The sequence below is a fragment of the Eumetopias jubatus genome, unplaced genomic scaffold, assembly GCF_037043125.1.
Source record: "Eumetopias jubatus isolate StellerSeaLion01/CBP00866 unplaced genomic scaffold, mEumJub1_p1.0 scaffold_4, whole genome shotgun sequence".
NCBI classification, from domain to species: domain Eukaryota; kingdom Metazoa; phylum Chordata; class Mammalia; order Carnivora; family Otariidae; genus Eumetopias; species Eumetopias jubatus.
Window position 1 is genome coordinate 169,838,051 of NW_028274810.1, and position 22,952 is coordinate 169,861,002.

General features: G+C 41.9%; 1 protein-coding gene across 1 annotated transcript in view; it reads right to left on the bottom strand.

Annotated features, from left to right (window-relative positions):
• Positions 1 to 22,952, bottom strand: part of SULF1 (sulfatase 1) — an 81,579-nt gene that overhangs the window by 44,947 nt on the left and 13,680 nt on the right. Inside the window, exons 4-6 of the mRNA XM_088023134.1 lie at positions 13,199 to 13,350; positions 10,688 to 10,857; positions 12 to 162 (exon numbers count right to left, since the gene is read on the bottom strand). Coding sequence (XP_087879260.1) covers positions 12 to 162; positions 10,688 to 10,857; positions 13,199 to 13,350 — 473 coding nt within the window. The remainder of the gene's footprint in view (positions 1 to 11; positions 163 to 10,687; positions 10,858 to 13,198; positions 13,351 to 22,952) is intronic.

Below are 22,952 nucleotides of genomic sequence, written 5' to 3' on the forward strand. Positions count from 1 at the left end.
CGTGTGCTTACCCTTTCCACAGAATCGTCCACTGACATCAAAGTCTGAAGCCTTTTGCGATGTAGAACGTTTGTAAATTCCATGTGGATGGGCAGCATGGGTCCCGTGTACTGCATAATCCAGTGCTTATCCATATTTGGTGCATAGTTATAACTAGGGGTTCTGAAAATATCCAGAAAAGATTCTTACTGTATGTATTTTTAGTCAGTTAGAGAAATATCTCAAGTTGAAGGTTGTGAAATAATCATGTAGGAAAGGTAATTTAGACATTGCTATTTTTTTCTCCCATGTGTCTTCTGTCTTTATAAGAAGAGCTAAAATCTTCACTACCCCAAATATCACTCATCCCCTAAAGGCATATGGATTCAGATTTATAAAACCAAGACAGACAGCTAAAAAGGTAATTAGTACAAGTTCATTTAGATTCACTGAAGAAAATGTGTAAAAAGACATCAAGATGATCATGGTATTGTAACACCTACAGATAAAACTCAGTAGTACAGAAGGGAATGTTTTCATGGTGATGTTAACTCATAAAATTTTGTAGTTAATTAGGCTATTAGATATAGTCACAAATATGTGGAATAATGAATCATAATTTCAACACTTTTTTCTCTAATCTCTAGTCTATGAGTTTTTCTGATTCCTAACTTTGTATATAGATGCCATTAATTTAATAGGATATGCTAGAATTAAAACCAAGTCTACTTCTGCAATATCAATAAAGCTATTCTTTTTATAGACAATTCAATACAGGTGCAGAGCACAATTTTTGTGAACTACAGCGAGGTGGGTCCTATTCCTCTTGAACATGTGGGTTCAAGCCTATATTTAATTTATCACAGAAACTCAAGTGGTGTCTCATACATTCCATTGGGGGCCCACAAAATATGTTGCCTTCTTTTTGAAATCTAACCCAAATCCCTTGACCATTAGATGCTGCCACTTCATACTCCTAGTACATGTCTATGCTAGAGTAATTCTCACACTGAGAATTATCTATTTATATTTGACATCTCCTCCAGACTACAATGTACTTGACCCTTCTCCTTAGATGTTATTAAGCATGTAGAAGTTGTTTAATAGTAAAAACTTAGTATTTACCATGTGTTGGGTATTGTGTTGTTTTGTATACATTAACTCATTTAATTATCTCTGCTGTTCTTGGAAATCAGTTTATCATTCCCATTTTAAAGATTTTATTTATTTATTTATTTATTTATTTATTTGACACAGAGACACAGCGAGAGAGGGAACACAAGCAGGGGGAGTGGGAGAGGGAGAAGCAGGCTTCCCGCTGAGCAGAGAGCCTGATGCGGGACTCGATCCCAGGACCCCAGGATCATGACCTGAGCCGAAGGCAGATGCTTAACGACTGAGCCACCCAGGCGCCCCTCATTCCCATTTTAGAACTGAGAAAACTGAGGCTTAGCAAAGTTAAGTAACTTCCTCAGATTAACAACCAGGACTCAATTCCAAAGCCCATTTGTTCTAACAAAATGAAAGAAGAGGGAAGTGTGGGGGTGCTTCCTATGTCTCAGACTACTTTTCATAGGAACCACAACTTTACAAATAACTGGTCTCACAGAATAAGCAACAATCTATGTTGGTTGAGAAATCGGATAGCCAGTGTCTGCTCTGGGGGAGGGTCTTATCAGTGAAAAATGGTGGATAATGACAAGGGTAGGTGACCTTGTGCCATCTTTTATATTATAAAACTAGAGAAATAAGGGTGCCTGGGTGGCTCAGTTGGTTAAGCATCCAACTCTTGATTTTGGCTCATGTCATGATTTCAGGGTCCTTTTGCTTGGGATTCTCCCTCCCCCCACCCCCCAGCTTGCTCTCTCTCTAAAATAAAAATAAATTAAAAATAAATAAAATCTTAAAAAAACAAAAACAAAAACACCCTAGAGAAATAGTCACTGTGAGCCCAGTGAATTCAGGGGCATTGACCGTGTACTCCTCTGGTTTGCTCTAGAGCAAATTTCCCTTGGGGTAAACCTGGAGTTTCTGAGCTACATGATTGTATACTGGGCTATTTCCATGCATGCTGAACTATATAAATGCTGCCTGTTGTTATATTTTTTCTTCTGCCAGTGCATTTGCAGAACTTCTCTTTTGATAGTTGAAAATGCTGTCTTGGTACCATCGAGCTTCTAGGCACAAAAGAAGGTCACATCATATCCTAATGATCAAAATGGATCATTAGGTTGGATGCTGGTTAACTAGCAGAAATACAACAGCATAAATACCAATATAATATTGAGCACAGAAGACACTACCTAAAACTGTATGAAGGGGCAGATTTGCAGAGTAGGAAAAGCAGGTGTGGTTCACTTTGCTCATCTGTAGATGGGGATAATAGTATCTTTCTTAAAAAGCTCTTTTGAGGAAAAACAAATCTCTATCATCTATCTCTCCATCTATCATATTTATTATCTATCTCTATATCACTTAAAAGTGCCTAGAACAGAGGCACATGAGTTTCCTACATAAGCCAATAAACAAATACATTCTATATAAGTGTCTGGGTTGAAAAACCCTGTCGCATTAAAAACCAAACAAGCTCTTCAGGTATCACCTGCCATTCTTTTTAAGAGAAACTTTCAACATAAACTTTCTTCTGCTTACCCAGTAAATGAGTCATGAACCACTTGGTCCCATGTTTTTGGCCTGAAAGTGTTCCTCATATCTAAGAGTGAACACGGGCGGCATCAGCCTCTTCAATCTCAGGAGCTCGTGCGGTAGGAAAGAATGTAAGCCCTGTTTCTTATTCTTCACGCAGCATGTCGTGGTACAAACAGGATTAGATTGAGAGGCTGCGGAGGATGAGAGAAGGGGGCTTCTAAACCCCATCGGAGAGGGATTTTCACCCGTGGGGGTGGCTAGAGGTCAGAAAAATATAGCAAGTGGGTCATGAAAGGTCCCCTAACCATTTACTGATATGTGCCCTGAAAAAGAATATGGCTATAAAAGATTACACAGGGTTTCTTTGTAATACCTAAACATCTTCCTCTAACTGCCTTTGATGTTGGTTTGCCTTAATTTTAAAATAAATCGAGTTGACTTTTTTAAAGCCACAAAACCTTAACACAAATAAAAATTAACAATAGGGAACCAAAACAAAGGCTCACAGTGGGCAAATGATATCTTCTACCAGATACCTTGATGAGCTTGGCATAGCTCCACCTCACTTTGAGGAACAGGGAAGGTTGCAGCAAATTACAAGCCTCAAAATTGGACTCCCGGATTTACAGAATGACATATGTGAAATCTGGCTTATATTAAAAGGGAGAGTTCAGGTCTGTTGTCAAAGCTGTCCTTCCCCACCCCCAACCGCCTCCCCCCACCCGTAATTTCTTCAAGTGGGAGCTGACCCCCAGCTCTGGGGCCAAAATCCCAGGTGGGATCTCAGCAGGGGGCAAGGAGGGGGGTATGCATTTGCCTTTTAAAGGAAGACAGACTGCCCCTGCTTCCCACAGAACAGCAGCTGTTCGGGGACCTGCAGGTGGAAGGTTGGGGGTCGCTGGAATTGACAATGTTGTTGAAAAGTGATCTTTTGCCAAAGACCTGTGGTTGCCTCCTGCTGGGGTCTGCCAAATTCCTGGAAGATGCAGCCTTCTGTCTCCCAGCGATAATTAAGGCTTGCTTCCCTAAGAATTGACTCACAATGACTCAAACAGGGCCTGGAGCCCTCCCCTACAAGAACAGCCACTGAGAGGAGCAGCTAACTATTTTGGGGAAAAGTAGAAAATCACACGTCCCATTGTTCCAGAATGTTTGGGGATTAGAACTGAAATCTCATCCCAGCCCCGTTACTAGTGTGTGATCTAGGGCAACTTTTTTTTTTCTCTAAGCCTCTGTTTCTTCATCTGTATAATGGGAATAATGACTTCAGAGCTTTGGAAAGGTTTAAGGAGATTTCAGTGACTCCAGAGAACAAATCCACATATTCATACCCATCCGCACAGGGAGCTGGGAAAGATCTTATCATTTAATAGCTCTTTGGATTGCGGTGGCAACCCTGAGGACACCTTATTCCCATTTTACAAATGAGAAAGTAAAGTGTACAGAGGTGGCTCAGAAATTCTGTCCTGGGGCCGGAGTGCCTTCCATGGCATCACAACCACCAGAGTCCTGCACCTCAGTCCCCAAGAAGTGCCTCAAAATCCCAGTCATTCAAAGATCTGATACATACATTCCTTTCTCCCAAAACTAAGTCCTAAAATCCTCAGCCTTCGTCTTGATTGAAAATATTAGCCTTTTCTGCTTCCCATTCAAGTGCCTCCCACCAGCTGCCCGAAGTCTGCTTTTGCTGACAACACAAGATAAAGTCGGACCCTCCAAGGCAAACTGGATGCATCAGCGAAAAGACAGGTAACACTGGCTCTTTGCTTGAAAACTGAGAGGACAGATGACTAAATTGTCGTTTTTAAGTTTCTGTTGCTTTAAAAAAAAAAAAAATCCACGTTGGGGTTACAGTTGCATGTGCCTGATCTGGTAAGAATCCTTGTTGTCCGTTCCGAGAAGGATTTTACCCAGTAACTGTGCATTCCAGGCCTTACACTCTCCCCAAAACATAACTATTCTCATAGTTAAAAATGTTAACTTTTCCCCGGTGAGGCTTCTCTTCTCTGCATGTTGCTTTTTCTCCATGTTTGGATTTATTGCTCAGCACTAGATCACAGATCCTTTCGACCACACATTTGTGACTTCAACCTTTGCCATCAATGCCGATGCTCTTTGGTCTTTGATTCTCTCTCCTCTACTGCTTATTGGCATAAGGAGAATACGAATCCTGAAAATCAATAATGTCATCTTTCTTTTTGATGGGTGGGTATTTGGGGAGAATAATTCTCACTGGAAGAGAAGTGGTTTTAAGAAAAGCAATGTGTTGTATATTAAATCCATATTCAGGGAATTGCAAAGAACTTAGCAGTTCATTTTTACTGCTGATGGCCTTTGCTGTCACCCAGTGAAAAGAAAGACATTTCTAGTGTTTTCTAGTGTTTTATATCTGAACATGTGTTTTCTTCATTTGTTATTTAGTGTCGGACAACAACAAAAACTCTAATGATCTAACTCTTAAAGGGTATTAGTAGCAGGACCGTCATTCTGTAAGAAATGAAATAGGTTTCAATTCCCAGAATAAGCCAGTTATAGAGATTTAAGACACACACTCAAAGCATTAAATTGGAAATTCTATACTTAATCTCCCAAGCCACACCATCTCAGCTTTCACTCAAATTGAACTTATTTAATTGACTTTATAGAGATATTCCCCACCTGAGTTCAAATGTCTTTAGGTAGGTAACATTTGAACACACGCAGAATAATATCAAATGATCTTGATTATAGATACCGCAGGAAACTAAATTAAAAAAGTCTTCTAAGATGCTGCAAACTCCAGCAGAATTGTGCAAACACACACATAAAAGCCACTTGTAATATTAACTTTAACTGTGAAGAGTACTGAGCAAGCCAGGGGGCAATGCAAAGATCACCTAGGGCCAAGAGAACAGAGTTTTGACTCCAGCTTTGTCCCTATCTACTTACACAACCTGGGTAAAGCCATTTGAGTTTTTAATTTTTTTTTTTAAATAGAGTTTGGGCCTTCATTTTTCAATCTAAAAATTTATGGTATTAGATGATCTCTAGGTGTCCTCTAATTCGTAAAACCGACGGCTTAAATATTTTTATGCCATTAAAATATGTTTTAATGTCACCTGGGAGGTGGGGTTAACATGCTTATTCATTTGCTAAACAAAAAAGTATCTGGCAAGGGATAGGGCAGGAGCCATGCTCCCCAGGCACCGGAGGCAGAGATGTAACACTTGGCCCTGCCTTCTGGAAAGGGCTATCTTGCCTAACTCCAGGGCCCCATTCACACAGTATCTTGTGTGAATGCTGCCCCCTGGAGGTGTGCAGTTTGACTTCAAGGGTCTGGGTAAACAGCCACTGCCATGGGATATGCAGGTCAATGATAGAAGAACAAAGTGGGAACACAGGAAAGGAGCAATGAGTTCTGCCCAAATTAAAGATTTTTATGGAGAATTTAAAATTCTCTCATTTTCAAAAGCACTTTCTTTTATGGATCTGTGGAAGAAATGAAGTGAGAATGTGCAAATTCTTCTAAGGAAAAACATTTCTTTCCAACTTCGGACAACAAACGTGTTTTAAAAACTTTGTTCTGAGGTTTACGCAGAGGTAGTTGTCCCTTTAACGTACTACCTCATCCCCAAACTGCACTTTTAGATGGATTCTCGCAAGTTAGTGGACCTGGATTGTTCTACCAGGATTTTAGATTTCACTTGAACCGTGTTTGTATGTTCACACACATTTCCAGGGATGGGGAGAAAGAACTGATGAACTGGAACAACAACAAAATTCTCAGTTGATAGGGGGACGGTTGGTAGGAAGGTGATGGGGGAGTCTCTTAGCTTCCCCCAGAATCATCGGGTAGGTAAATGGAATCTCCTTTCCTGTCACTACTGCATGTTATCACATCGTGGTGGCCAGGAGAGAAAAGCTATGTCATTGTGGGAGCGAGGGTTACAGGAGTACCATGAGGATCCTGGGAGGTAATTTACTGAAAAGCACAGTAGGGTCTTCACCATAAGGAAGAGCCTTATGATAAGGATTATTATGTGTGATGTTATGATGGAGGCTCCCTCAGATATTGCCGAGGCCGAGAACAGCCGAGCTGCTTCTGATTAAACAGTGCCAAATAGTCACGAGGGGTCCACATCCGTCCCCATTCTTAGTTGCTTGGCAAAACCTCCAGCCTCGTGTGTAAAGCCAGCAAGCCAATGTTGGCCTGGCTTTCTTCCTTTGTTGGGAATGAAAAGCGCCGTGGAAACACGATGTGTTCACTCCAGTTGGAGAGGGCTAGATGACTACCACCTGAGGCCACACGAAAGACATCCGGATACTGCGTGACTACCAAAGAAGGCGACCTCAAGGAACGTGTTCACATTGCTTGCTTCTCCGAACAGGGAGAGTCTATAGCCTCTCACTGTTTGCAGAGGGCTTGCCAAACATTTCTGCAAAGTACTTAACTTCCTATATCCCTTTGCTCGAATGTGTGGCTAATGTTTTCACTAAGGAACCCGGCCATTCAGGAGCTCCGTGCACCACAATTAGCCGCCTGTCTTCATCCGTCTCTCTCCTTTTGTCCACAGACTGAACTGTGGACCTGTGCAGTCACTCACAGTGACAAGAACCGCACACGGGCTCTCGCCAGCCCCCTTCTACAGCGAGCGACAGCCAGGGAGTCCTGGACAACTAAGATGCAGATGACTCAGGCCTTCTAAGGCCCGCAGGAGACACAGCGGCTCTCTCCATGCTGGGGGCACCAAAGCCCAAGGCTTAGCAGCGAATAGAAGCTGAAGCGCTGGACCAACCGCATGGATTTTCATTTTCTAGAGCTGAGGGTGTTCTCCTCACTGGCACTTGCTCGCAGCACACATTTTGCACCTAGAAAAGATACCACAGCCCAGATTGGTGCTTATCCTGCCTGGGTTTTTAGAGTGGCCAGCCGTGACAGGCTTGTCTCAGTGTGAGTCTTAGCTTGTCAAGAGCTTTGTCACATCACAAAGGACACGTATCCACTTGTCATTTCTTCAGCTGCTTCCCCTCAACATGAAGTTGAGCCAAATGAAACTGCACGTTTTGTGGGTCAAGAAAGACGGAATCAAGAAAGAGCAGCTTCATATGGTTCATCTCAATAGAAAAGATCACTAGGAATCAGCATCTATGAAGTGGCTTCTCTGTCCCAGGCCCTATGTGGGGACTTGAACGATGCTTCCTCCCTTAATTTTTGTTCACGACACCATGTCAAAGTGCTAGCATTATCCCCATTTAACAGATGAGACAATGGAGGTCCCTAGAGGTTAAAAAAAATTGCCCAGAGGCTTAGTGGAACAGATGAAAAAGGAACCCATACTTGTTTGTCTCAAAGGCCTAAATACTTTTCACTCTGCCATGCATAGGTTTTGTTTTATAGAGTCACTAGTAAGGCACACACGTGGTTCACGTGAGCTCAAAAGGAATAACTGAAACAATTCACATGTGAAAATGACCGAGTTATATATTATGTTACTACCCCACCAAATGACCTCTGGTGACTCTCTGCTTACAGTGATATACAAATTCATTCAAGTCCTCACAATTCTGCTACTTTCCCTTTCTAGCTTTATCCCTTATTGCCTTCCTCGCGCTCCATTCTCCTAGGTCACATCTCAGATCGCCTCACTTAATGTGGCGGCCACTTGTCCATGCTGCATTTTCTTCCTGAAACCATCCACCCAATCTGTAGAATCAGCTGCAGAAATGGTACCCATTCTTTGAGGCCCACTCTGAATGTCTGCTGGTCCATGACTTTTCCGTGTTCCCCGAAAAGATGTGAATGCCTCTTTCTCCAAACTTCCATAGCCCCTTGAAGGCCTGCCCTAGTACTTAGGCCTTCTGTTCCCACTGGTGCTATGGCTATTTGGACACTCGCCCATCCTCTCCCTAGAGTAGGGGTTGGGGGCAAACTCATCCTGTAAAGGATCAGAGAGCAAATATTTGGGGCATTGCAGGCCATATTGTATCTGCCACAACTACTCTCCGGTTGAATTGCGAAAGCAGCCACAGATAACTATACATAAAGAAATGAATATGGCTGTATTTCAGTAAAATTTTATTAACAAAAGTTGGCGGCAAGCTGAATTTGGCCCCAGCATGCGCATCCGTCTTTGCTCACTGGTTCCCGATTGTGAGCCGTTGTGTCTTCCTCATGCCTTTCGACCCGGCTGTACCGGATAGCGCCACTCATAAATGTTTGTGCAATCAAATAGAATTTTTAATTGCTGGGCTCAGAGATACTGTTGTTTAGTTATCATGAAGGCCCTGAGAAGTCTGCAGATTCCTCTCCTCCTACAATTGTCTGTGCATGCCACTGAGCTGTCAGAACCTCTTGACCTGCGGCTGATTTTTCTGTCGGCTCAGGACCTTGCCCAGAAGCTTCAAAGGCAGGCTGATTTCTAAGGAGCCATAAAACACCACATTTTGTCAGTCCCCTCTCCTCAACCTCGGGAAAACACCAGCAAGGTTTACAGTGGTAGCAAGCCACCTTGGGCGGAGCATCTGCCAATGCAACAAGAGAACCGACACAGAGGGATTTTTCTGATTCAGAAGGGAAGAGAACGTTGGGCCCCAGGGCAGGGGAAGAAGCCTGCAAAGACCTTTCTCTTTCACTGAGCCAGCGGGTTGGTAAATCTGTAAGTGATCTGTCATGGAGAGCCCCTCGCCACTCATGGGCTTCGCTCATGACTGTGGTTCATGGTTATATGTAGGTGGACCTTCAGAGGCCTGTATATCCATCCACAGAGTTCTTTCCAAAACACAGCGGCTCACCCAGACCACATTCCCCAGGCGCTGGGGCAACCTGCTTTCTTTGGTGACAATAGTTTATGTATTGAGACACTTCCATCCTTCCATCCTACTGGGCGTGTTCAGTAGGGTATCTGTCCTGGTTTTATATTTACTGTTAGTTCTTGTCCTCAGTCGGCTCTGACCTCCTTCCTTCTAAGTCACTCGATATGATAGAGATGACCTGAATACCACTGGCCAAAAACCATCAGCTTACTAGTTATAAGATAAAAAAATAAGAATATAAGGAAAGATTCTTTCCTTATAAGATTTGTAATGACCAGCAACTACAGTGCTTTTGGTATGTCTCTCTTCTCATAAATACATTTACTCTATTTTCTTTCTGTCTGGGATTGTGGCTGGGAAATCAGTGTGGGTGAGAAGAGATGATACTTAAGCATAAACAGATTAAGAACTAATTTTGGAGGTTTACTGATGAAGGAAACATACCAATTCCCTGGTCCCTACCTGTCTGATGGCCGATCCTTCCGCAGACACAGAGCCAACTGCTCTGTAGGGAAGGCTGGATGTTATTGCAAAGGATGGGAAGGAAGCGAGTCAATGGAGTAAAAAACAAAATCCTGTTCTTTGCTGCCAAAGCATCCGGACGTTTCCACTCTTGGCTAGTGAGAGTTATCGGCGTAACAGGGCTCTCTGCTCTCTGCCTTGGTCTCCCCACACCAACAGCCCCCTCCCCTGGGCCTCCCCTCCCCTCCTTACCAAGGCTCCCGCCTCTCAAAAAGAAACATCACGTTATTTTAAAACCGTGACCTGAGAAGGCCTCTCAGACAAGCCCATGCAAGCTGCTTTCTGCAGCAATCCTAATTGCACATCTGCAGCAAAGCTGCCCCCAGTATCCGCCTAGAAGACAGACCCATGTTTCTACAACCAGACCAGGGGGCACCACTCTGCTGCTCTGAGGAGTACACCGTTTGATCGTTATTTTTATGAGATCATGGTCAGGAATATCATGTAAGACAACCGAAGGGAACGCCTGATACAAATTTCCCCCATTCACCCTACGTGCTTCTCTTCCTTTCCACTTAGCTACTTACAAAGGTTGGAAATGTGATTCCTAATCACAACACTAGACCAGGTCCTTTATGCCAGGCCCCGTGGCCAGCCTGCCCCGTGGGCTCATGGCAAGAGCTCGTTGGTGTACCTGCCTCTGGAGAGACGGCGTGGAAGGAAACGGGGTGAGGGAAAGGAGGGAGGTGGGGAGCAAAGGAAAGACCCGTGTTCAGCAGGTCCCAGAACCTACGTTATTACTCACATGTGTTGGGAAGCATTGGGGTACAGTTTTGAAAACTGTGGGGCCGAGTCCTCGGGGCCGTGGGGCGCAGCGTGGCTGATCACCATCATAATGGGCCTATGGGGATACATTCTCTTAGACATTTTGAAGTAATTAATGCTCTCGTTAGTGATTAAGTCTGTGAAGTAGTCCTGAAACATACATTTGACACAAAACAAAAATTACAAAAGGTGACATTCATCAGATCACATTTGAATACTGCTTTCCTCAGAAGCATCTCACTGAATGAAGGGATAAGGTCTAAAGCAGGAAGGAAGATGATGCTTCCCAAAGCAGCAAAACATCTTCCGTAACAGACAAAATCAGTTGCCGGTTACTTTCTAGGGTGGCTAGCTTGGTAACATGCAAAAATTGTATTTTGAGTTAGGCACAACTTAGCAATTAGGAAAGAAAAAAAGTCCAGTCCTGTGTGACCAAGATAATGATCAGATCTGGCAATCCAAATGCTAGAGCCCATTGAAACACCGGATACATATTTCATTCTCAGGTTTCATTGATGTAATTCGTCGTTGACAAAAAATTTAATTACTTCAAGGGCAGGAAACACCCACGCCCACTACAAATTCACAGTTGCAGAACACATACACACACACACATGCACACGCACACACATGCACAAACAAAAGAAAAGGTCTTTTTTTTAAATTCAAAATTCACCTGTGGGAATTACACATTAATTGCTAATGAAAGCCATAGCCAAAATCTGGGTGCACATGGAAAAGCTGCAATATTTTATCAATTAATTCACTCGAAACACTAAATATGGGGAGCATTTGATTTCCTGCAGATTATACTGTTAATTGCACAACTAAAATGATACAGCTGCTGGGATTGGAGCCTGACTTGTTAATAAAATGACCCAAGCTGCAGTCTGAGGACCTGATGCAACTCTGTAAGGGGGAAGGAAGAAATGGAATGAAAAGGAACGATGAAAACTTAAATTAAACCACCTGCTTCCTCTAAGTGGGTATCGTTGGCCTGGAGCTCCAGTACAAAGTTTATTCAGAAAGTGCCCAGACAGCATTCACAGTGTCAGAGGCTCTCAGGCATGACTAATCACATGTAGATTCAGGGACCAGCACAGCTGCAAAAGCAGTGCCCAAGGGAGGAAATCTGTGTCACATGTCATTGTGAGGACAACTCCACAGGCCATCACCTTCTTCCATGGGAGTGTCTGTTTCATTCCTTTTCTCACTAAAAAAAAAAGCCATATATTCTTTCCGGACACAGTTGTCTTTGACACTTAATCAGCTGTGATAATGGGCAAGTTACGCTAATTTTAGTCTTTGGAGGGAATCTTGATTACTTTGCTCTCCTTAGGACAACAGGGAAAGAAAGGTTAATAGCTTGAACAAGGAGCATGAAAGCATCCCCACAGATAAAAAATGATAGCGGTGACAATTAGCGCACTTTGTAGGACATTGCTCAAATCTGCCTCCAAGGTCCCCGCCAGCTCTCAACTTTGATGAATCTGGAATCCTATTAGCAATGTTTGTGAATTCATTTGCATTCATTGTTTTCTGAAGGGGACAAAAGAGCGAGACTACAACACCTTATCTCCCAAGTTCCTTGAGCTCAAATCGGGCCAAGCATAAAGGCAGCACTGTGCCAAAATTAAATCAAGTTCCCTCTCTCTGATTTCTACCAATGGCTCTTTCGTAGTGATCTACGCTAGATAGAGCAGATTGTCGGCTTCTTATAGATAAGTGAGGAAGAGCTGGGCATGGCTAGAAGGGAAGAGGTATTTTAGGCTAATTAGCAGGCTAAATTCGAAGGTATTTTCCCCTTCACTCTTGTCATCTGAAACTTGTTTTATTTTCGGTTGGCAATCACAAAACCTTTGTGAATTTTAGAAAGTCTAATCTGGGATGGATTTGTTAGAGACACGGAGGGACGTGTGGATTTCAGTTTCTATGAACTGATTTGGAAATCCGGGGATTGATGGCCCCAGGGACTTTTGTGGACTCTCGCTGCTGTGGGGCAGGTGTCCTTGTCACATATCAATGCTTGGTCAGACAGGAGGAAAAGCGAAGAATGTGGTTTCCCCGACCTTTGATTATTGCGCTTGTCTGCTCAAAACCTGAAGCCACAGACGAAATGCACTTTTACACCAGTGAAAAGCGAAATGGTACAAGATGAACATTTCATTATGTGGACAAATCCTCTAGGGAGTAAAAAATTAAAAAAAAAAATCACAAGACCGAGTGGAGGCATCTATGATTTTCTTGATGATACTTCATCAAAGGCTGATTGCCTTTCATCCTAATGAGGGAAAAAAGAATCACTATTCAAAGTCGGTGTTCCTTGAAAATCTTTTTCTTGCCTGGAGTTTAAAATTACCTTCAAATTTCTCATTCTAACATTGTGAGAACATAGAAAGCCAATCTCGTGGATAAGTTAACTCACTGAAAATGGCTTTTCCCCATTATGCACAAAGTAAATTGATGCAGCGTAAAAGTGCCTGAAAATTACCTTTGCATAATCAAATCCATGCTTTTCTTTGATGCCATTACGACAAACAGTGTAATTATAGAAACGAGAATTCTTGATTAATCCAAGCCATTCTCGCCATCCAGGAGGGATGTAGCTGCCATTATATTCATTGAGGTATTTTCCAAAAAAGGCTGCAAAGGGAAAAAAAGGATTATTTTCTCATATGAAATGATTAATCACAAATAAATGCATAAATGCGTAAGTATGAAATTAGGATTTGAAAAAGGGGCAGTAAAACAAAAGTAAACCTTGGTAACGCCAAAATATAGTGTAATACCCTGATCCTTTGGCAAAGTGACACACAGACATTTTCCTTTTGAATAAATAAGCGTAGTACCCATGTACATGGATTATAGCGCAATAAAATCACCATAATGATCATGGTACTCGGGGTGCATCTGTTTCTTGCCGTCCTGCTAGAATAAAAGCAGAATGTACCCTTTTGTTAAGTTGATGTAACAGTCAGAGAAGTAGCCAGTGGAAATGTGGAATGCTGTCTCTGGGCAAATAGTTGGGGGGGACTGAAAGTTCAGTCTTGGTGAGAAAATAAGTTTTTAACCTACTATTTGAGAGTTATAAATTATAAAAACCCTATAGAAAAGCTTGTCTTTATGTTTGCATATCCAGAATACAAATTTTCCAAGTCAAGGAACCATGGTAAACTCCGTTTCTTCAGCACATGGTAAGGGTTTTTATGTCACACACATTTTATGGTGTCGGTGTTCATGTTATCTGTATTTTATGAATGTGTATGTCTATTATTGATAATAAAAAATTCCGGTGACACAGAATTACTACGCAGATGACTAACTTTCATAGAATCATAGTCTAAGAGAAGTACATGGGACACAGACACTCTACTGCTCATCGATGAGGCCCCTGGAGGGACTTCACATTTGTAACTTCGGCATGTCTCACCTAAGGAAGGCCACTGGGCAACAGAGCCTACCAATCCTTTCAGAGGGAAACTTGGGATTTGGATTTGGTCCTCTGCCAAAGAGGATGAGAAGAGATGGGCAAAGGGGAGAGAGTAGGGCAGGTTGGGGTTTCGGGAACAAAATGGGTTAGATCTTGAAGTCAAATCCTTGTAACTCTCAGAAGGGTAGCCAAAAATGTATTGTCGGCACACTTTTGAGAAAGAGGGTACTATTAATTTTCTTTCCTTTTTTTTTGATACATTCACTTACTTTAATCACACTGCATACACCACGTTATCACCACGGAATGTAAATTCAGGTTAGACAAGAGAGCTTCACAAGTGCAATAAAGCATTCTGGAGTATACCAAAGTTTGTGTGTAATGGCTGACCAAATCACCTTGCTGATAAATCATTAACCACTTCAATTACAGGTGATGTGTCAACATTTATGATTCTTACAGAGAAAATAAACAAACTGCATACATTTAAGAAGTGTTTCTCCTTTACCTTTGCATTAGTACTTAAAATCCATGCTTCTATTTCAAGATGACATTCAAAAATTATTCTAATACCACAGCGGCATAACTCTCTGCAATTACAGAAAAGCCAAACTGGGATCCATAGTGAAGGTATTCTCATGTTTACATGCATGATTCTGAGACAAATCCTACTTCTAAGAGGCTGTTACCAATTTTTTAGGTTTGGTTTAAAGACACACACATTTTCATTTGTGGGGAAAGTGGAGAATGTGGTATTCCATGCACTGTTCTGAATGGGTTTTTTAAGAGCCAACCAGCCCTCAGAACTGCAGGATTCAATCAGTCTGCAAGACAAGGAGGGTACTATTTCTAATAGTTGTAACTTCACCAGGAAGGCAGGCATAAACAAGCACTATTCTGGGTAACCTAGATGTTTGGTCACCCTAGTAGCCATGTACATAGCCTTCCCCTTAAGTAGAAGGGAGCAAAGAAATTTTTATGTATGTATTTGTAGGTGTATGTGTTTATGTGTGTGTGTTGCGTACACACACACTTCTACCTATGTATCTATGCATATGTAATACACACATGCACGCAAGCTTTAATTTTTCTGATTTTCAAAAGGCTGCCATCTTTCATTTTAGGGAGAAACTATGGCTAATCAGATGCCTTCCATGTCAAAGCCACTGTGTATCTTCACTAAGCTGGTTTCACAGGTGTCTCCACTTACACACACGAAGAAAGATCGCTCCTGGACAGGCCCGGTAAGATGAAAACAGATCCCAGAATCAGGCACTTTATCAGTATCGCTCTTAAAGCACACATTTCTGAATCTCAGCACTGTCCACGGTACGTTATTTCTGTGTCTTGATGGGCTAGCTAGCTCGCTTTCATCCTGATACACAGCTACATGTAGGATACCTCCAGAGGAATGTTTTCCTCCCTCTTAATAGGCTCGTCCAGAACGGAATGAATCGTTTTCCCTTCCAAGGGCACTTCTCTCCTCAGATACCCTTTTCTTCTCCGAGTGTTATAGTCATCTTCCTGGTTGACCAGGCTCAGCACCCCAGAGCCTTGCCCGGTTCACCTGCTCCTTTGGTCGCCTTGCTAAGCAGGCGCCACCACCTGAAGATTCTACGTGGATAACAGCTCTCGAACCTGCCCCTCTTTCTCCGATTACTCGATGCCCCTCATGAATGCTCACAGTCTCCTTCCAGAGCCCCTAACCAGCCTCCCGGGTCTGTCCACTCTTAGTGCCACCTTCTTGAAGACCGGCTCTGGTGACCTCACCTCGTTGTCACAGTCGTGGATGGAGCCCCCTCAAGTGTCATTTGAGAGAATCAAGTTTCACTTGATAGCATATCATGCAAGGCCACCTTTGGATCTGGATCAAATCCCTCTCTTTCCGATCCCAGCCTGCATTTCTGTTATTTGTGCCTCTCTCTGGAGAATGTGTTTTCTCCATTTGCTCTGGTTTTCAGCTCTTATAGCCTTTGCCCGTGCTAGTTCCCGCATCTCCCTGATGCGTGTCAAGGCTAGACCAGGTGCCCTTCCAATCCCAGTCTTTGCCCAGTCCCCCAGCAATTTGTCTCTGTGGCTCGAATGCCATCTTCCCTTCCTTCCTTGTGCTATGGTTCTGCTCGTATGTAAGGTAATCCCCCTTAGCCTGTAAGGCTTTGAGGGTGAATTTCGCCTTTGCCTCATCTCTATACTCCCCCGGCTCCCCATCCTTGCGCATAGCCTCGGGGCTTCATAGTTTTTGTTTCCTGCACTGGGGTTCATGGACCTCCATGTATTCTGGGGATTCTACAAGTTCTAGACTGATGTTTTCACTGGAATTATAAGTGGCTGAAGTTGCTATTTCTGACGAGATTTATTTTCTTTGAAGAGTTAACTCAAGTCCGAGAAACATAGCACTGTTTATTTGTTGAATGAGCGTTTATATGTTGAGTCTGCAAATGAGTAAATCCATCAAATGGTCAGTTGGCCAAACGCCCACTGCTTGATTACTCTGCCAGGCCCCAGAGCAGACTGATGTGTGTGGGACAAAGTGTCAGAGGATCTCAGGTCAGATAGAACTCAGGATTTCCCTCTGAGCAGACTACGTGCAGTAGGAATTCTAATGAGGGGTTCTCGTCTTCAGAGACCAACCCCCTTTTCACAGAGAACCACAAGATGATTTTCCTTTCTGACAAAAGGCAATAATGACTTTGAGTCAGAGATGGCAGACCAGGGCCACACCGCGCCAACATGACTTCAGAAGGGGACTATTTCCAGGAACTTTTCACTTAATAACCTCAGGCCCTGCTCTTTTGCTCTTTCTTCTGGCCTGCTCCTCATCCCCAGGGCTCCCCCGCCCCTTTTCTCTCCTTTGGTCTTAAAAGAAGCAGACGAGTACAGTGGTTTGGAATATAGACCCGGAAGCCGGCCTGCCTGGGTTTAAAACCTGGCCGTGCTATTTGCTAGCTATCCATCCACAGGCAAGTCACTTGGCCTCTCTTCACCTCCAGTTCTCCCATCTGTAAAACCATGAGGATGATGATAAGAACAGTGGTAGGGTTGTTGTGAGAATCCAGTGAATTAAAACATATGTAAAGCACTTCAAACAGTGCCTGGCACCTAACAAGAGCTTATTAAAGACCGCTGCTGCCTGTATTATTATTAGCAGCACCATTACCATCAACCTCCCAACCCTGTGTCCTGATTTTAAGTACTTTACCATTCTGCAGTAGGAGGACGTCTTGTCTGAGTTCTGTACTTGGGAGTCTGAAAAAATTTTTCGAGAGGTTACATCTTTTTCCTCCCCAATCAGACTTATTTTGTGGCAACCAATTCCCATTTGGCTTACATTTTCCTGCTTAATTAGTTTTTAGATTTTTTTTTCTTTTTCTGCCATGTTCAGTTTTGTTCTCTGTTTTTTTCCTCCGAGGGCAGCCAAGACAGGATTTTCCTGCCTTTCCCTCATTGTTGTCCTTGTTTGGTTGGTTAGCGCTGCTTTCTACCCATTGTCATGGCCATCGCCCCTCCCTTAATCCTCCCCTTATAAACTCTTCCTTTGAGTCTCTTAATAGTCCTTGTTACTGGCTTCAGAACTCCCTCCAGGTTTTCGGTGTCTTTGTGCTAATGGAGTGTAAAATATGTACTCAGGATTCCAGATGTGCCCTCACCCATTGCACTCGTTCCAAGAGAGACCAGGACCTCATGCGTCACCACACGCGGCACCCCCGGTGCTGCTGGCTTCAAGTTCCTCTGGCCTTTCTTGTTGCCTCGTAACATTGAGACTCATTTGTAATCACCCCTGGCCTCTTTCAACATTATGCTTCCTGGCAGCGCTCTGCAATTGATTATCTGGGCTTCTAATTATTTTCCTCCAGATGTATTAAATCTCTTTCTCCCTCCCTAAGGTGAATTTTGTTTTCTTGCCCATAATGTCATTCTATTATGTGTCGTATGAAGTTTTTCTTATCCTTTGGCATTGGCAATTCAGTCAATTTACTACTATGGGAATATATCTCGAGCACACTATCTACCTGCCCTTTCGTATCATTCTCTTTTCTGAGACACCATTAAATACTTCCCTTTATGGCTACTTAAGAAAGGTGGTGGTGGGGGGGTCAGGTGACAGGGAGAAAGATCAGAAAGACCTGATTATAATTACTGTTGACTTTAGGCCATGCTACTTCTGTCCAGGACTATCTGTTACATAATACTTTAAAAATTTCTCTTCAAATCTTTTGAAGCAAAGGCCTTTTAGTCAGCAATAGGAACTATACAAAAGATTTCTGATGCTGTGGAGAAGTTAAATCTTATTTAATGTAACAAATGATACACTAATTGAGCTTTTACTCAATCGTCATTGATAGGTTTGGGGTCACAGGATTTTACTGGTAGTAACTGACAAACTAACAATATACATAATTTTGAACCAAGTTAAAACTATAATTCCCCAACTAGTCTGTAAGTCTAATGAAGACAAGGATCTTTCTTTATATCTCTTCATATCCCAGCATTTAGTGTAATTCTAGGTATATGTAGTTCAACGAATGTATGGTAACATAAATAGATTTTGTAAAATAAAAAGACATGAAAGCAGAAAATTGATTCCTTTGTCCAAATTATTTTGTTACAAAAGAATTTTTTACAAAAGAATTTATTGCAGCTCTCCTTTAAATATTGCCTCTTCTACCCAAATGATATGAAGTAAAATGAGTTATGACTAAAATTTAATTCACATGTGATTTTATGTATCATGTGTTCTGATTGTAACTTGAACACTACAATCTTTAAATGAATCAGTATAAAAATTATAGGGAGAGACTCTTACTTTTACCTTAAAACTTATGCCAGGTTTTACATTCAAGTCTATACTCTCACAAGAAATTCACACCAAATTATTTTTTTGAGCGGATAGTCAGGCAGGATATTCATTTTTATGATAGATAATCCAATATCATTCCCACTTCACTTGTCAGAACATAAAATGCAATAGACATGTTGCTGTATTTTCCCCTTTTGAAAATTTAAGCTGTTGGAGAGTCATATTTTCCATGAGTAAAGTTAGAAAAAATTCCGGCTATAGCCAGTCCAAAAATATGCCTCAGTTCTGAGAAAGAAAAATCATGTCATACGATGGTAAATATAATATTGGATCAATTCAATCCATTGAAATCCACGTATTCTGGATGCCTCCCAAAATTAGCCTCTTAGTAATTTGTCTTCTTGGAGTTATTCTTCATAAAACTGATTACTGCGTTGTGCTTTTCTCGAGATGAATATTTATATGTATGATACATATTTTAGCCTCTTGCATTATTTTTCTTAGGTTCTCAGCTAAACGTTCCAAATAATGTATTCATTATTAGAAAAATGATAATATCTTTATATATCGGCTTTCCCCCCTCTAGTTTAGTGGCTTATAAATAATTATGTTGGTTTAATAACTCTTCCCTAATTCTCTTAACTTCCTAAAATGCCTATCATCCATTTTCAAATGGGTCTCTGTCCCTGGTTAGATCAATAAACTATTGTCACAAAGGCATCTTTGCTTCCTAATCGCCTGACACATTTCAATATTTTCACATCAAAGATAAATTTAAATTGTATAGGTCTCTATCGCTGCCATTTTTGTCTTCCAATTTGTACTTTTGTCTGATTCACTAAGGGGCACATCAACATTTATTTTCTTCTGTGCAGATCATCCTTCTATTTCTAACTATTCGGAAAAGTTCTTGTTCCCTTTAAAGAATTCCTTTTCCTCTGTACAATGACTCACTATAAATTCAATTATTACCTAAGTGTCTAGACCCCTGAGCAGAAAGAAGGTTGGCCTTGGAATCAGACTTCGCTTCCAGGAGCAAGTCTTCTATCCCCGGAGAAGACAGCTGGGCTATACAAAGAGCCTGACAGTTGTCATCGGGGCAGCCTTTTTTTTTTTTTTTTAAGATTTTATTTATTTATTTGACAGAGAGACAGTGAGAGAGGGAACACAAGCAGGGGGAGTGGGAGAGGGAGAAGCAGGTTTCCTGCTGAGAAGGGAGCCCGATGCGGGGCTCGATCCCAGGACCCTGGGATCATGACCTGAGCCGAAGGCAGACGCTTAACGACTGAGCCACCCAGGCGCCCCGCGTCATCGGGATAGCCTTATGGTGCACAGTGTCATTCAAGACCCAACCCATACAGGTAGGGTAGCACGCTGGCAAGAACCCTGAAGACCAACATCCTGACACCTGCTCTCCCCATTAGAACATCAGATGTGTCACTTTTGATCTTGTTGGCAGAAATTTGCTCACCTGAAAATAAGAGACTCGAACTAAATTCTCTCTGTTTTATCCAAGCTCTTATGATCTATTGTAGGGTAGATACAGCATAGTCTAATTGAAACAAGTGCCAGAATACACTACACTTTTTAGAAGCAACCGATTTATTTCTATCTTGGTGACTCGGTAAACTTTGCAATGGATGGCATTTCGATTTTTGCTCTTGCCATCTGGAAGCTTAGTTCCCCCACATAGGCACCCTTTCTCCACAGCTCCATGGCACACACTTTGTATACCAAGCTTTGCCTTGACTTTTACTGGTACGACTCTTCATTTCCATTTGCCAAGGTCCTTACTGTTCTGTATCTTGCTATGTTTTATGTGTCTCTGAAGGCACTTTGGAATGAGGCACGACAGAAACGTATGTAAAGAAATGAGATGATGGAAAAAGGAAAGACTCTGGAGTCAGATGTGATGGACCCATCCTATCGCTGATTAGCCTGTGACAACTCTCCTTAGTCTCTGTTTCGCCTTTGGTAACACAGGCAAATCCTTTCTTTCAAAGTTGCCCGAAGAATTAAGTGAGACAATTTAGCTAAAGTGCATGCTGCACGGTAGGTAAGCAAAAAATACTAATTTCCTTCTTTTCCCTCTTTCTTTTTTCTCTCTAGTTTTATTGAGGTATTATTTATAATCAAAAATTGTAATATACTTGGGGCACCTGGATGGCTCAGTCTGTTAAGCGACCAGCTCTTGGTTTCAGCTCAGGTAATGATTTGGGGTCATAGGATCAAGCCCTGGGTCGGGCTCCATGCTCAGTGTGGAGTCTACTTGTCCCTCTCTCTCTCTCTCCCTGTGTTTGCGCATGCTCTCTCTGTCTCTCTCTCAAATAAATAAATAAAATCTTTAAAAAATTGTAATATATTTAAGGTGTACAATCTGATGGCCTGAAATACATAAACATTGTGAAATATTCACCACCTCCAAGCCAACCAATACATCCATCACCTCATATCTATACTATGTTCCTTCTTTTTTCTTTTATGGTGACAGCACCAACCCTCTTAGCAAATTTCAAGTGTACAATACAATATTGTCAACTCGGGTCCCATTGCTGTACACAATTTCTTCAGAACTCATTCATCTTCTTGCTTTTTCTTGATCTGCCCTGAAACAAATTAGCAAAACCTAGTGGACCACTCTAAGTCCTGGCAAGGTTCTCTGTGTCATCCTGCATCTCTATTTCTTATGACAGACATCATCCATATCACTCTGGATATGGGGAGAGTCCCGACCCTTCAAGCTCTATATCTGTTACTAGGTTTTAAATTATAGAAAGCCTGGAAATTGAAAGGCATCGATGTCACATGATGCTTCTCATGAACAAAACATAATTTGGTGGTTAAAATCAGGAACCAGGCATTAAGGGAACATTTCTCTGAGTTGGTCACACAATATTTGAAATCCCCACCTCAGTTATAAAACAGAGCCAAGTACATTTGCTGTCTCTAAACCCTACAGGGATGTTTGATGGATTTGCAAAGTGCCTTTGAGCTCTCAGATGAAAGGTGCCATAAATTTAAATCACTTACGTGAGAAAACACACTTAGGATAAGGCACTCTGAGTAACCTAGTTTCTTTCCAAAGCATAAGCAAACACCCTTGAGAGTCATGGGAAGAGCTTCCTCTCTGAATGGAGATCTTGAGATGCTTGTGAATGACAATGCTATCATAGTCAAAATCAATATTTTTATCCATAAACAACAAGTATTAAGTGCCCACAGAATGTTCTGCAAATAAACAGATGGCCTCATATTTTTCAAGTACAGTGGGAAAAATTCATTTCACTTTTTAAAAGTACTTAAGAGAATATATTTTTCTGAAATCCTTTACTTTTAAATCTTCAGAATAGAGAATATGTAGACCTAAAAATCATTTCCAGTGAGCTTTAGTGATGATATCCTTAAATCTTATAAGTCTAGGTGGCTATGAAAAAAACCATTTTTGCTCTGCAGTTCTTCTATAAACATCTTGGTTGCCTTTCATGAAGAAGCATTCAGAAAACCCAAGGAGAGCATCGACGTGCTGAGAATTTTCTTAGCCTTTATTCAAAGGCTTTGGGGGCTAACCTTACCAGAAGGAGCCTTGCTTCTTTCTTAGAAAGATTGGCATGACGTTTATGACTTCTCTTGAAAGAGATCCCTGATTTTCAAAAGACCAACTAACCAGAAACCTCTTCTTGCCTGCTTAGGATTGGGGATGTCTTCCCTTCTTGGAAGATGGGCATGAACATCTGGGACCTAAAAATAACCACAAACTGAGCTAAAGAAACTCCAAATTCTATCAATTAGGAATGAACGAATAAATGAATCAATAAGGTACACCCCATTGGTTTCCTCATTCGGTTATTTATTAATTCAAAAAATCATTTTGATCACCTATTATGTCCCAGATCTTGGAGTAGATGCTAAGCAGTTTCAAAATATTTGATGATTTCTCATTGAAAAAATCAGCAGAAATGTACTGACACCTTAAGACAAGCCTCAAGCTGTACCATGATCCCTTGAGATCTGGGAGGT